The sequence below is a fragment of the Geotrypetes seraphini genome, chromosome 3 (genome assembly GCF_902459505.1).
Source record: "Geotrypetes seraphini chromosome 3, aGeoSer1.1, whole genome shotgun sequence".
Taxonomy (NCBI): Eukaryota; Metazoa; Chordata; class Amphibia; order Gymnophiona; family Dermophiidae; genus Geotrypetes; species Geotrypetes seraphini.
The window spans coordinates 364,763,588-364,775,778 of record NC_047086.1 but is presented as its reverse complement, the minus strand read 5'-3'; the positions used below and the strand labels follow the sequence as shown (position 1 = coordinate 364,775,778).

The 12,191-nt window shown below is 38.0% G+C and overlaps 1 protein-coding gene across 3 annotated transcripts in view; it reads right to left on the bottom strand.

Moving 5' to 3' along the window:
* Positions 1 to 5,928: 5,928 nt before the first annotated feature.
* LOC117357614 (presenilin-2-like) overlaps positions 5,929 to 12,191 on the bottom strand; it is a 58,102-nt gene continuing 51,839 nt past the window's right edge. For all 3 annotated transcript variants that reach the window (XM_033938450.1, XM_033938451.1, XM_033938452.1), the window contains exons 10-11: positions 11,969 to 12,087; positions 5,929 to 7,346 (exon numbers count right to left, since the gene is read on the bottom strand). In XM_033938450.1, coding sequence (XP_033794341.1) covers positions 7,191 to 7,346; positions 11,969 to 12,087 — 275 coding nt within the window. In that variant the 3' untranslated portion in view covers positions 5,929 to 7,190. The remainder of the gene's footprint in view (positions 7,347 to 11,968; positions 12,088 to 12,191) is intronic.

The window sequence follows — 12,191 nt, the reverse complement described above, 5'->3', positions numbered from 1 at the left end:
AAAAAGAAAGATTAGATCTTGGCAAATGAACGGATTATATTTTTTTCTCTCTCTTTCTTTTCGGTATAGAGCTTAGAAGGACAGACAGTACCGGAGGTTCACTCCCAGTTGTATAAATAGGGAGGGGTTGCTGTGAGATTTTTCCCAACTACGTTAGCTGGTTGAGGAATTTTAAATTAAGATACTGAGGAGTACAGGGAGTTTATTTACATATCATTACAGGCTTCCTGTACTGAAAAGCATGTGGAAAGCAACAGGAGCCAGGGAAAATTGTTCTATTTCCGGTGTATTTTTCATTAAGCTGCCTGTTAAAGGGATGTAAGTAATAGATTTCTGAGAGTTTGTGTGAGCCAAATTCCCGATGTGTTACTGTGGAAATGACCCGTTTGAACTAAAGGTGTAGGGATCTTTGTAATTCAATACTTTAATGAGTAAAACAGGGTTCAACGAAATTAGCAACCAGACTTAACTGTTTTTGTATGTGTAATCTATTTGCCTATGTCATAAATCCTTAGGAGTCTTATCTTGCTTCCCGCTTTACACTAGAGAATGCGAGAAAGAGTGGGGGAAAAAGGGAAAAAAGTTCATGTTTAAATATTAGCGAGTTGAAGAATTTTAAAAATGTAATAGCTTGCAATGTAAAAATATATGGACCCAGAGGGGCTCATATAGCCTCTCTGGTTAGGTTTTTGGTTTGCATGGCTGAGGGAACCTATGCTATATTAGAACACAGGATTCTTTTTTGAGAAGTCTTGGAGCAAGTTTGTTTGCATATTAAAAGGATCATTGAGAATTTGTAGTTTAGCGAGGCATAAAAAACAAAAGAAAGATCTCGTATTTGAATAAGTTAAAAAGGGCTTTTGTACTCTGAGATCAGCGTATTGGGAGATCAGAGTTCGCATAGCTAAGTGAGACATGCTGAGTTAGAACAATAGAAGTAAGCTGCATCTATTTAAAGGGCTCAGTATGAGCAGGAAGAGCATGGAGAGAAATAGGAGTCATGATATAAACTTGATTAGAACTGGGTATAGATTTCAGAGCACATGTTTCTCTTGTTTCTTTATTTTTTTAAAGTTATAAGAGGGGAAAGAAAATGAATGTGGGTCTAGCAAGAATTAAGAATGTAGGTTTCGCACAGATGAAAGAGATTAAGGAATATGATTATACTGTATTTTCTTTTTAGGTTATCCCGTTATTCTTTCCTGTCATGTCATTAGTTTATTTTTAATGCTTTCTTTTTCTTTTGATTGCTTGCCTCTTGTATTTCCACCTGAAAGAACCACATTTCAAATATGTATTTATTGCTTTCATTGGTTCCTATTGTCTGGTTCTCATATTATTAATGATTCTCGCTGCTGCTCTTTAATTCGCAATGACCTATGTGTTGTTTTGAATGCTGTTGTTTTGATGGTGTGTACGATGCATCACAGTTCTGAGTTCTATGTCTGTTCTGTACTGTGCATCTGCATTTGCCCTGTGTTTTTTTATTGTTCTACTGTTTGCCTTGTGTGCCTACATCCTCTAGTTCTGGCATGTACTGTTGTTCAGTTTATTTAGATAGTTGGGAGGGCTGCCCCTCCTCCACGCCTTTGTTTCTTCCTCTCTCTCTCTGCTACCCTTTATGTGGCGGCCCTCATCTTGCAGTTCTTTGGCCTGCCAAGAGGGGAATGAGATGGATAACCTGGCCATACAGATAGATAAACTGGACATACTGGCCTCACTTGTGTATGCTGGACACTACAGACATTTTTAACCTATATTTTCCCATAGCCTGGCCCAGCCTGTACCTTGTTGTCTGTGAACACATGTATCCTTTGAAATGCTAACCCAGCTGCCATTCCCTGCTGGGAAAATACTTCTCCAAGATTCTGCTGCGCTGTTATCAGTGCTGTATGACTTCACATATGCCAGGCACCCTGGAAAGCCATAAAACATTTATAACAAGCAACATTCCCTGCAGGATGAAAGAGGAGTAAGAGACGTAGGAGCCTGATACCAAAACAGAACTCTTACCCAGGCTGGCCTGTCTCTGAAGCAAGTTATGGGAACCAAGCACAACTGGGGTGCTGGAGGTCACCCTTGCCAACTTTCTGCATAAGACTATCTACAAGGACGCCATCCTGAAGATGCACAGAATTGTAAAACCACAAATTAGCATCTGCAAAGTGATAAGGATCTCAGAGCTGGAGGAAGAAAGTTCACGAAGAATTCTATATAACAATCCATGCATCACAGGTAAAACCAGAGAGAAATTCACTTGGGTATTCCAGCAGGGACATACTAGCCCCCTGCTCGGCATATGGGTGTAAGTTCTACTCTCCATTGCATATTCTGAACTGACAATATATTTCTTTCTGCTATGCCTTTGCTGCTGTAATTTTGTAAGTCTTTATCCTAACAATAAAAAAATATTGTCTTTTTTTGGAAAATACAATGTCGTCCGTCTCGTAGTCATTCCAATGAGGTAAACAAAGCAGCATTTACTTCACCCTGCAAATACGACAAAAGATATCATCAGAAATTTCCCTTACATTTTGTTTAATTGCTTGGTTATTCATCCCGACAGTCATACCTTTTTACAAGAACCTCTTTGAATGTAAGTTACTGTACTTACAACATGATCTTGGCATTTTTTCAAAGCTGGTGCTGTCACGGATTGATTAATTCAGCCTATCACGGGACAACTAAATCAACATCATCCACTCCAGTTCTTTATTGAGACCCCCCACCCCCTCCCGGTGCTACTGACTTCAATGTGAAAATTTACTGTTCTTTAAAATGTAATCTCTGCTTAATATCACCACCCAACCATCAACTTCCCAATGAGTCTATAATCAGTCATTTAATATCATTGATCCTATGATTTTCATTCATTCAATGTTGAACCATCACTTACTTTGGTATGTATCTTTGATTTATGATCAGTCAGTCTAATTTTGACAGGTCTTCCATCTCCCCACATAAATCTTATTGCAGGGACATTGATTAAGATAGAAAACATTTTTTGATGTACAAGATACAGTAGGTTTAGAAAAAATATTTTTTCCGGTTTGAGGATCCATCCAACATTGTCCCAATATGGTTTGCATGCACCATTGACAAGATCCACAATGTATTTGATCAGCATTTTCACTTCTAGTTTTTCTTTGGGATCCAAGTTTCAATAATTCTCCAATATTTTCCTCTTAGTATAAGCAAACATGAAAGCACTCATACAATATGTACCAATGTTGTTGAATTGATTTACTGAATTTGAGAAGACAGGATGTAATAAGGCAAAACACACACATGCTTATCAGTCTCAATAGGTGTATGATATTCTAACAAGTGTGCATAGAGCATAATGGACCCCCAAATATTGTATGTCAATTAAACTACTTTCCAGGGGTATCCCCCCTGTAATAGCTGTCTATTAGGATAGCAGCTTGTCTCCTAAATTCCACATTACTGGAGCATAGTCGAAGGATCCTCAGAAACTGGCTTGTAGGCAGACTTTTCTTGAGTAGATGTGGATGAAAACTATGGAAACATAAGAAATTATTGTGCTCAATCTTTTTCTGATGTAATGTAGTGTCAAAATGATTCTCATACTTTATGATGTGAATGTCCAAAAAATTAATTTCTGTAGTATGATATGTCAAATCAATTTTCAGATTAGGATCCAACTCATTGAACTAATGCCCAGCTCTTCAGCACCACTCCATAGAAAAAAAATATATAATCTAAATAACGTTTCCATTAATTTCACCAACTGAAATTGAACATCTGTGAAAATATTTTGTCCTTCAAATTGAGCCATATATAGAATAGCCACTGAGGACAAAATAGCGCTTATAGCTACCCCATGGACTTGTTGGTAAAATGATTCATCAAACCAAAGGTAATTTCAAGTAATTACCAGTTCCATAAGGCTCATTAAAAACTCAGTGGAAATTTTTGATGGTGGGGTCCTTTTCAACAAAGTCTATTGTTTAACATCCAGGGCAATTGGCTGGCGTATATTTATATACAAAGCAGACACATCCATGGTTGCTATTATTGGTTCTTCTTGTAACTCAATTTCAGATAATAAAGACAAAAAATATGTAGAATCTTGTACAAATGATTTTATTGTAGGTACAAATAGCTGCAATATCTTATCAACTAGTATAGACAAGGGTTCTAAGATCGAGATTTTTTGTCGACACAATAGGTCAACCTGGCAGTCGTTGAATATTTTTATGAATCTTAGGTACGAAATAAATATACAGGGTCTGTGAGTATTGGGTAGTCAAAAAAGTCCTTTCCTTCGAAGTCAACATCCCGCTTTTTAAAGCTGGTTCAACCAAATCTTGTACTAGTGACTTCAAATCAGTCAAGGGATCTTTATCCATACATAGCCTGCTGTATGTATAACTTCTTGGTTTGGACCACAGTGGCCCCTCTTTTATCTGCCATCAAAATAATTAAATTAGTGGCCTCTTGTAGAAGCTGTAATGCAATACATTCTTGATGACTTAAGTTGTTCCTACCATATGTTACATGTTGCTGTTGCTCAACCTGAAACAAATCCTTTTTCAACAGTTCCTTAAATGTTTGAATGATGGGATGCTTCAGCCCAGCTGAATACCAAGTAGACTTTGGTTTTACTATAGAAATATCAACAAATGGAGGTTCCAATTAAAAAAAAAATCATTTTAACTGAAGTTTACATATAAATAGCATCTGTTGCCTGAAATGGATTATAGTGCTGAGTAGGGACAAAAGCCAATCCCAAATTCAACACTTTGCTGTTTGGTTAACTGGCAAGGAGGGATGGTTTTTGGTAATTACTACTAAAGGGATCTTGTTTTCTTCCGTGTGTTGTATCTGACTATACCCATACTGCAGTCGTGTTGTAAGTAGTGACTTACACCCGAAGAAGTTCTTGTAAAAAGGTATGACTGTTGGGATGAATAACTAATTCATTAAACAAGATATAAGGGGAATGTCCGATGAAATCTTTTGCAAGGGAATGGAGCCATGACAACAGCACTGGGTGAAACATGATCATGTCAGCGGTAGTCACCTCCTTTGAGATATAATCTAAAGATAAGTACTTATGTTATTTTCAAAAACGTATATTTAAAAATTAGAAAATTATTGCAAAATTAAAAAATATGGACTAAATAAAGAAGCACCGGTGAAAAATATGTTCTCATAGATGACTTTGTGAGAAGTTCATCTCTGATGGTCCAACAGTTAAAAAGTTTGGATATGTGAATTAAGACAGTGGGGATATTATTAGTATTTCAACATTACAGCATGGCCATTAATAACAAAAATAGAAAATTAGCCATTTTACTGCAGTGCTAAAAATGGCCTTAGTGCACAGGAAAGAATTACATAAGGGCACATTGCATTGCTTTGTAAAAGGGCCCCTTAGAATGGAAAAAATAAATGTGTTAATAGTCTTTTTCACATGAGCACAACAGTAAAAGTATATTTATCCGAAATTGCCCTTCAGTCAATGATTCTATTCTTGGCTTGAAATGAAACCAGTCAGTGTTGTCCCATGACCTAATCATCCGATCAAGAGCTCACAACATTTTAAAATCATTTCTCAGAACTCATTGACCCACATTTGCATTCAAATGGATAGACCACAGCATATTTGAGGGACCTGGGCTTAGCTTCCAAATTCTTCAGAGTCGACTTGGAAAAAAAAACTTCTGACTTGCCAAGTTTCATGATGCGCTGCTTTGGAGGTTAGGGAATAATAGGCTCATGAAGTATATCAATTACAGAGCTGTCTTTGTGATTAGGTTCCTAACGCCTGAAGCAATGCAAGTCTGGCTCTGGGGACCACTTTAATTGAAGTTCCATTTCAAGCCAGATTCAATTGATGACTGGTGGTGGCCTGTTTCAGATAAGTGTATTTTTAACGTAGTGATCATATCAACACGGACATGGAAAGGATAAATGTTTTAATTTTAAGACTTTTTGGAACATAGTAACACTTTTGAGGGAATCAAAGATTATATACTATCTGACCTGTAGTTGCAGCTTAAATTGCGATATAAGAGCCCTTCCTTACACAATATTATATTTAATAATTGCTCAGTGTACACACAGTGTTTTGTAACAGGAATAGTTTCCAGACAGACTTTCAATTTAACTATAATCTCAAATATGTGGAAGACCAACAAAATGCTTCATGTCATTGTTGTCCTTAGTCTCCTTGAGCTGGCCAAGAGTGGATACGCTGGATACTGCTTATCCAAGAGTGACTAAGGGAAATAGTCTCTCAAACCCTGGCTCAAGTGACTTTTTGGTCAGTTTTCTTCTGCTCTTTAAGTTTTCTAGGAACTGTTAAAGCTGCCTCTTCCACATCCCCAGCCAGCTTTAGGATCAGAAGCCAGACTCCATGATCAAACCCAGCTTTAAAAACTAAACATCAATATCTCCTCAATCAAGAAATTTACCAAAGGAGTATTTTAAATTATGTTAACTGGTGTCTAAATAATCTGAGAGAAGTGGAGGAGCGGCCTAGTGGTTAAAGCAGCTGCCACAGCACCCTGAGGTTGTGAGCTTGATTCCCACCGCAGCTCTTGGCGACTCTGGTCGAGCCACTTAACACTTCATTGCCCCAGGTACAAAATAAGTACCTGTCGAAAATATACAAACTGCTTTGACTGTGTAAACCACACAGAAAAAAGTGGTATAGCTCGTACAAGTCCCATCTCCTTTCCTGCTTTAAAGAGGTCTTGAGGGTAAAGCCAAGGAATGTTAAACTGTCTTCCCTTACACTTAGACATTCTGCTACTTTCTTATTTAAGCCCTTTTTTCCTTAGCCTGTGCTGCTAGATTTGAAGTATCCAGAGACTCTTTCTTCATCTGTTCAGGTTAACCAATAGAATCACAAAATAGTCATTGCAGAAGAAGAGGATAAATTGAAGATGTTTACAAGTAGCCATATTTAAACCAGATCCTAAAAAACACACATTTCTCAGAATTAAAAGACTAATTTTGATTCTAATTGTCTGTATTACTCAGCCATCGAGGCAGATGATCCACCGTCTCATTCCAATTTGACCAAAACAGAGCAAGCATGAGTTGCTTTTGTAAAATACAAGCACTACACAAATACAAAACTCTGTTGCTTTGTATGTATAAAATCCTTCATATGCCCCATGTCACATTGTACCAAAGTCCACCTATTCTATTTTCCTTCATATGTACAGCTGATGAGATGCAAGGGTATCCATAAAAGGCTGCACTAAATAATCTGTTGAGAAGTAGAATATTAGTCCAAAGGTGATGGAGATAGGTAGGGCAGGCAGAGCTTTCTTGAAAACTGCCAGCAATAACAGAGTCAAGCACAAACCCTGTAAGGAAAAAAGGAGAACAAATTAGTGACACATTCCTGCTTCGGCTATAATTTAAGAGCTCATGGGTATCTCACTTTGGACAAAAGTAGATAACACAGTGCCATATACATGTATAGTTTTAATCAAATGCCAAGGGACCCTTTCATATTTGTGACCTGATATGTACTTCAAAACAATTCCAGACTGGCCATTACTAGAGACAGACTTCTAGGCTTGATGGACCATTATTTTGACCCTGCTTGGCACTTTTTGTGTCTTTAAAAGGCTCATCATGACCTAATCATCCGATCAAGAGCTCACAACATTTTAAAATCATTTCTCAGAACTCATTGACCCACATTTGCATTCACATGGATAGACCACAGCATATTTGTGGGACCTGGGCTTAGCTTCCAAATTCTTCAGAGTCGACTGGGACAGAGCATCTTCCTCTTTAAAGATGCCTTTACCTTGTAAATGCTATTTCCTTTGAAATTCGATTATCCTTTACAGAAATCTTAAGGCAACCAAAACGCTTTTTTTAGAAGTGACCTCCCCAGCCTAATTGTACTTCCCCTCTCCCATTTCCCGCTTTTATTTTTATCTCGATGTATTTATTAATCTTTCCTTCCCATCCTTTCATAATGTATCATGTATGTTCATATGTAAATGTCTCCCCTTTTTTTTTAGTTTAGATAAGTTTGTATTCTTCCTTTAATTTTTATTACATATTATTGTAAACCGTTTAGATAAACGGTATGATAAACTGTATGATAAACGGTATATCAAAAATAAAGAAACTTGAAGATGATTATCCCTTTTGTGACAAGGACAGTCCCTGCCAGCCAATCAGCAACATTGAAAATGTTCTTCAGAACGAACATTGAGAATGGTCTTCAGAACGGACATTCTTCCAGCCATTCCTGGAAGCAAAGGGGATTGCAGGGTACAGATAGAGGGTTACTCTACAGGACATTAAGCGAAAAGTGTATGAGAGTTTTAGGGTATGAGCACTATCAGGTCATGGACCTGAGGGGCCGCCGCGTGAGCGGACTGCCGGGCACGATGGACCTCTGGTCTGACCCGACAGGGGCAATACTTATGTTCTTATGTTCATTAAAGCAACAGGGGCTTCTGAGCCATCCAGCTATACTCTCTCGAGAAAGGGGGGACAGTAGTTGCCAGAGTATGAAATAAGAATCGACAGCACAAAATCAAATTGAAGAATAAAATAAAGTATAATGCAAATACATTTCAGTTTTCTCAATTTGAAGCTATACCATCTCTGAATTCTGATGGTTAATGCCTGCTTGTCACAGATTTTGGCTTGGATGAACTCCAGTTGAATGGTTATTAATGCACAAAAATAGTATGTATTTTTTTACTATTCAGCATGTGATTGGGGATTGGATAATTATATTACATTAGTATTTATGGATCGCTAATATGCCCCAGGAGGAGTTCAATGCGATTTACAATTTGGAAGAGCCTGGCCATGTCCAGGATTTACATTATTTCATTAGGGTTCATGACTTAGATATCTTGGTTTGTGTGGCATATGAATATGGTTTGGAGAGAAAATTGGTCATATTTGGTGGTGTAATTTTGACATTATGGGTTCTGGTATGAGTGTCACTTTTCTGGTTTGTGGGATGATAGGTATGTAGAGAGCTTGATCAATTCTCTTGATGAATTCTTAATTCACAGGTATCTGCTAGGACAAAATGGATAGCGCCAGAACAGTTATCTTCAGTTAAAAAATTAGTCTTCAGGAAACTGCACATAATTAAATGACTTTAAAACATTTCTTACCTCACAGACCCTTTGTTCAGCTATGCAGGCCAAGGTCCTCAGTGTTTTGATCTATTGCAACACATAATATGGGCCTGCCAATTTAATTGTTGTGTTGCCTCCAAGTGATCCAAACCACAGATACTACAAGTCAGGTATACCTTCCCGCTTTGGTACATTACATTGGTTGCAAATTCAGGAGTGAATACATTTCAGGTGGGTAATTTTGTTCTTTCAAGTCTTGAATGCTCAATAATCCAGAATACTGTCAAAATGCCTGCAAGTAGACATTTGAAGTTGGCTTAGGGTTGGATGCCACCTTCCCTAATCAGGTTTATGTGCCCAGGACTTTCTCAGTAACAGTTCCAAAGGTTTTAAACCAACCACTAGATGTAGTACACTTAGAAAATATTTTATTAGTATTTTGAAAGCAACTTAAAACGTTGCTGGTTCCCAAGTAAACCCTGTGTGGGCAATACCCATATTTTATTTATTTAAAAAATTTCTATACTGTTTCAAACTGAAACGGTTTACATAATGTTACAGACATAATTCTATAAAACAAATAAAATCAGACAAGCATAAACAAACAATCCTCAGAAAATCAGCAGTGAAAGAATGACAGCCAATGAAGACTTATACAGTCTTTAATTTGTCGGCTGGGTCTTTTGAAACCTTGTCAGCTGTAATTTCTAGATTCTGTATGTGTTAAGAATTTGTTGTTAGCTGACAAATCTCATTTGAATTCTTATTGTAAACTACTTTGGTTGATTTTTTAAGCTATGTTGGGGGTATAGAAATTTTAATAAATGAAATAAAATATAGATAGAGTGGAGGCAGTATTAGAACAGTTTTCAAATAAATTTACCCAGGTAACAATAGCTAGCTCAGTGTTCTACAATGCAAGACCCAAAGGCCAATAGTGGCCCTTGGAGACCTCATCGTCATTCTGGCTATTTTTCTGCTATGCTCTGCCTTTCCACCCAAGCTCAAAATAGAAAGGGGGAAGTGGATGGGAGGAAGAACCAAGGCATAATGAAGAGAATATATTTGGAGATGCCCACTTCCTTGAAGATACACACAATAAGAAAGTTTGAAGACGGGCAGGTAGGGTGGATGTCAATGTTGTGACCACACATAAGAAGATACAGCTCTCCCTCCATATTTGCAGTTTCTGCACTCATGGTTTCGATTATTCACGGTTTTTAGCATGCTGGCTCCTCCCCCTAAATGACATCATCCCAGCACCTTCTTCAGCGTGCAGCATTGCCGAGTGGGCACTTTTCCCCATGAAGTTTCACTTACAGTATGTCTTTCTTTCTTACCTTGTTGCTAAGAACAACGAACCACAGTTTACCCTCCTCTTCCTCCTAGCTCCTGCACTCAAGAACGACCGGAAGGGAGAATGTAGAACCACCCCTCGCTATCGCTTCTGGCTCACCACTCCTTGCTATCACTCCGACGGCTGCAGATGTCTTTTGAAAAGGTGCAAGGTGACAGAGAAACTTGCGCTTCAAAGCAGAACGTAAGGGACAAAGCGTGGGGGACGCACTGTTGCCTTTAAGTTATTTGCGGGTTTTCCGTATTCGTAGGTCCGTTCCACCCCTAACCCCTGCGAATACGGAGGGAGAAGTGTATTTGGTGGCTCTCTTTCAGCTCATTTGGATCCAAACTGGCCCTTGATTTAAAAATTAGCAAAGACCACTGAGCTAGCTGGAAAAATTCCCCATGCTGAAAAATTCCTTTCACTTGGTATGGGCATTGGTACATTGCTAGTAGTGGACTTCGAGTCCCGCAAGAACTGACGGCAGCCATTCAAGAAGTGGCGCAGGGCCTGGCGGGTGGGCAAAAATCTCACGCCTGTCTTGTGCGCCACTCTGCCACAAGAGATGAGGAGGCAGCCATCTGGCAAGGGAGGGGCAGGAGCGTGGAAAGCTCCTGCCGATACAGCTCTGGACCACCAGAATTAAAAAAAGGTACCGAGGGAGGTGAGAATTGTTATATTCACTCTATAAGACACACCTACATTTCCAACCATTTTTGGGGGGGATAAAATATGTCTTATGGAGCAAAAAAATATGGTATGTATATTTTTATTGTAACCTGTTTAGGCATTAAATGGGGAAGAAATTTTTTAAATAAATACTCATACTATCAACTCAAATCTCAAACTTGGTCCTAAATTGTACACCCATTTGTGGGGTATAAATATATTCACTGACAGCAAAGGGGGACCTTTATAATCAAAGCATTTTGTAGGGGATGAGGGAGTGGTGGTAGTAGAGGTTAATAAAAGTAAGCTCTTACTAATTATGACAGGAGTTGCCATACAACATATTACATTTAATTGTAAAAACTGGAGTAGACTGAACTACAGTTTTTGGTGGAATTCTTTATGTCATATATATAAAATGGAAAGAACAATAGCCACACAGAAGGGACATTTTAGTAAATTTCAAGAGGTTTGGGGGCCATTAACAGATTATTGTAATGAGTAAATAACATTTTTCCCTTAATAATGTAATTGTAATTGAGTGGGTGGAAGGGGTTTGGTCTTTCATTAAATGTTGAGTTTAAATAGGAAAGAATATATTTTATGGTATACGTGATTATACATGTTATGATAAGGATGGGAGGGAGGGGTTAAATTTCATTAATTTAAGTTGATTATGATAGAAAATCAAGTGATGTATCCAAGTTCAAATGTCATTTTCTGAAGCACTTGTTGTAAGTTGTAAAAATGAATAACGAATTAAAAAAAAAAAAGTAATTGGATCTTCCTTGTTGCAAGAGTCATTTTTGCTAGAATAATCAAGATACTTTGTCAACATTCAGACACAATTACTCACAATTAGGATTGCCACAAAACAGGCCAGCGTAGTATTCCAGTCTCCATCAGCAGTTGCAGCTGCTTTTCCTACCAATACACTGTAAAATATGAAGTCTCCAAGACCTAATTTCACACCCCCTGTTGAAAAAAAATGTAGGAATAACTGAGCATTGGTCTTGTGTCTCTCCACACTTTTAACTTTACGTATCTTCCTATTAACACTACCTGCCTTAACTAATTTG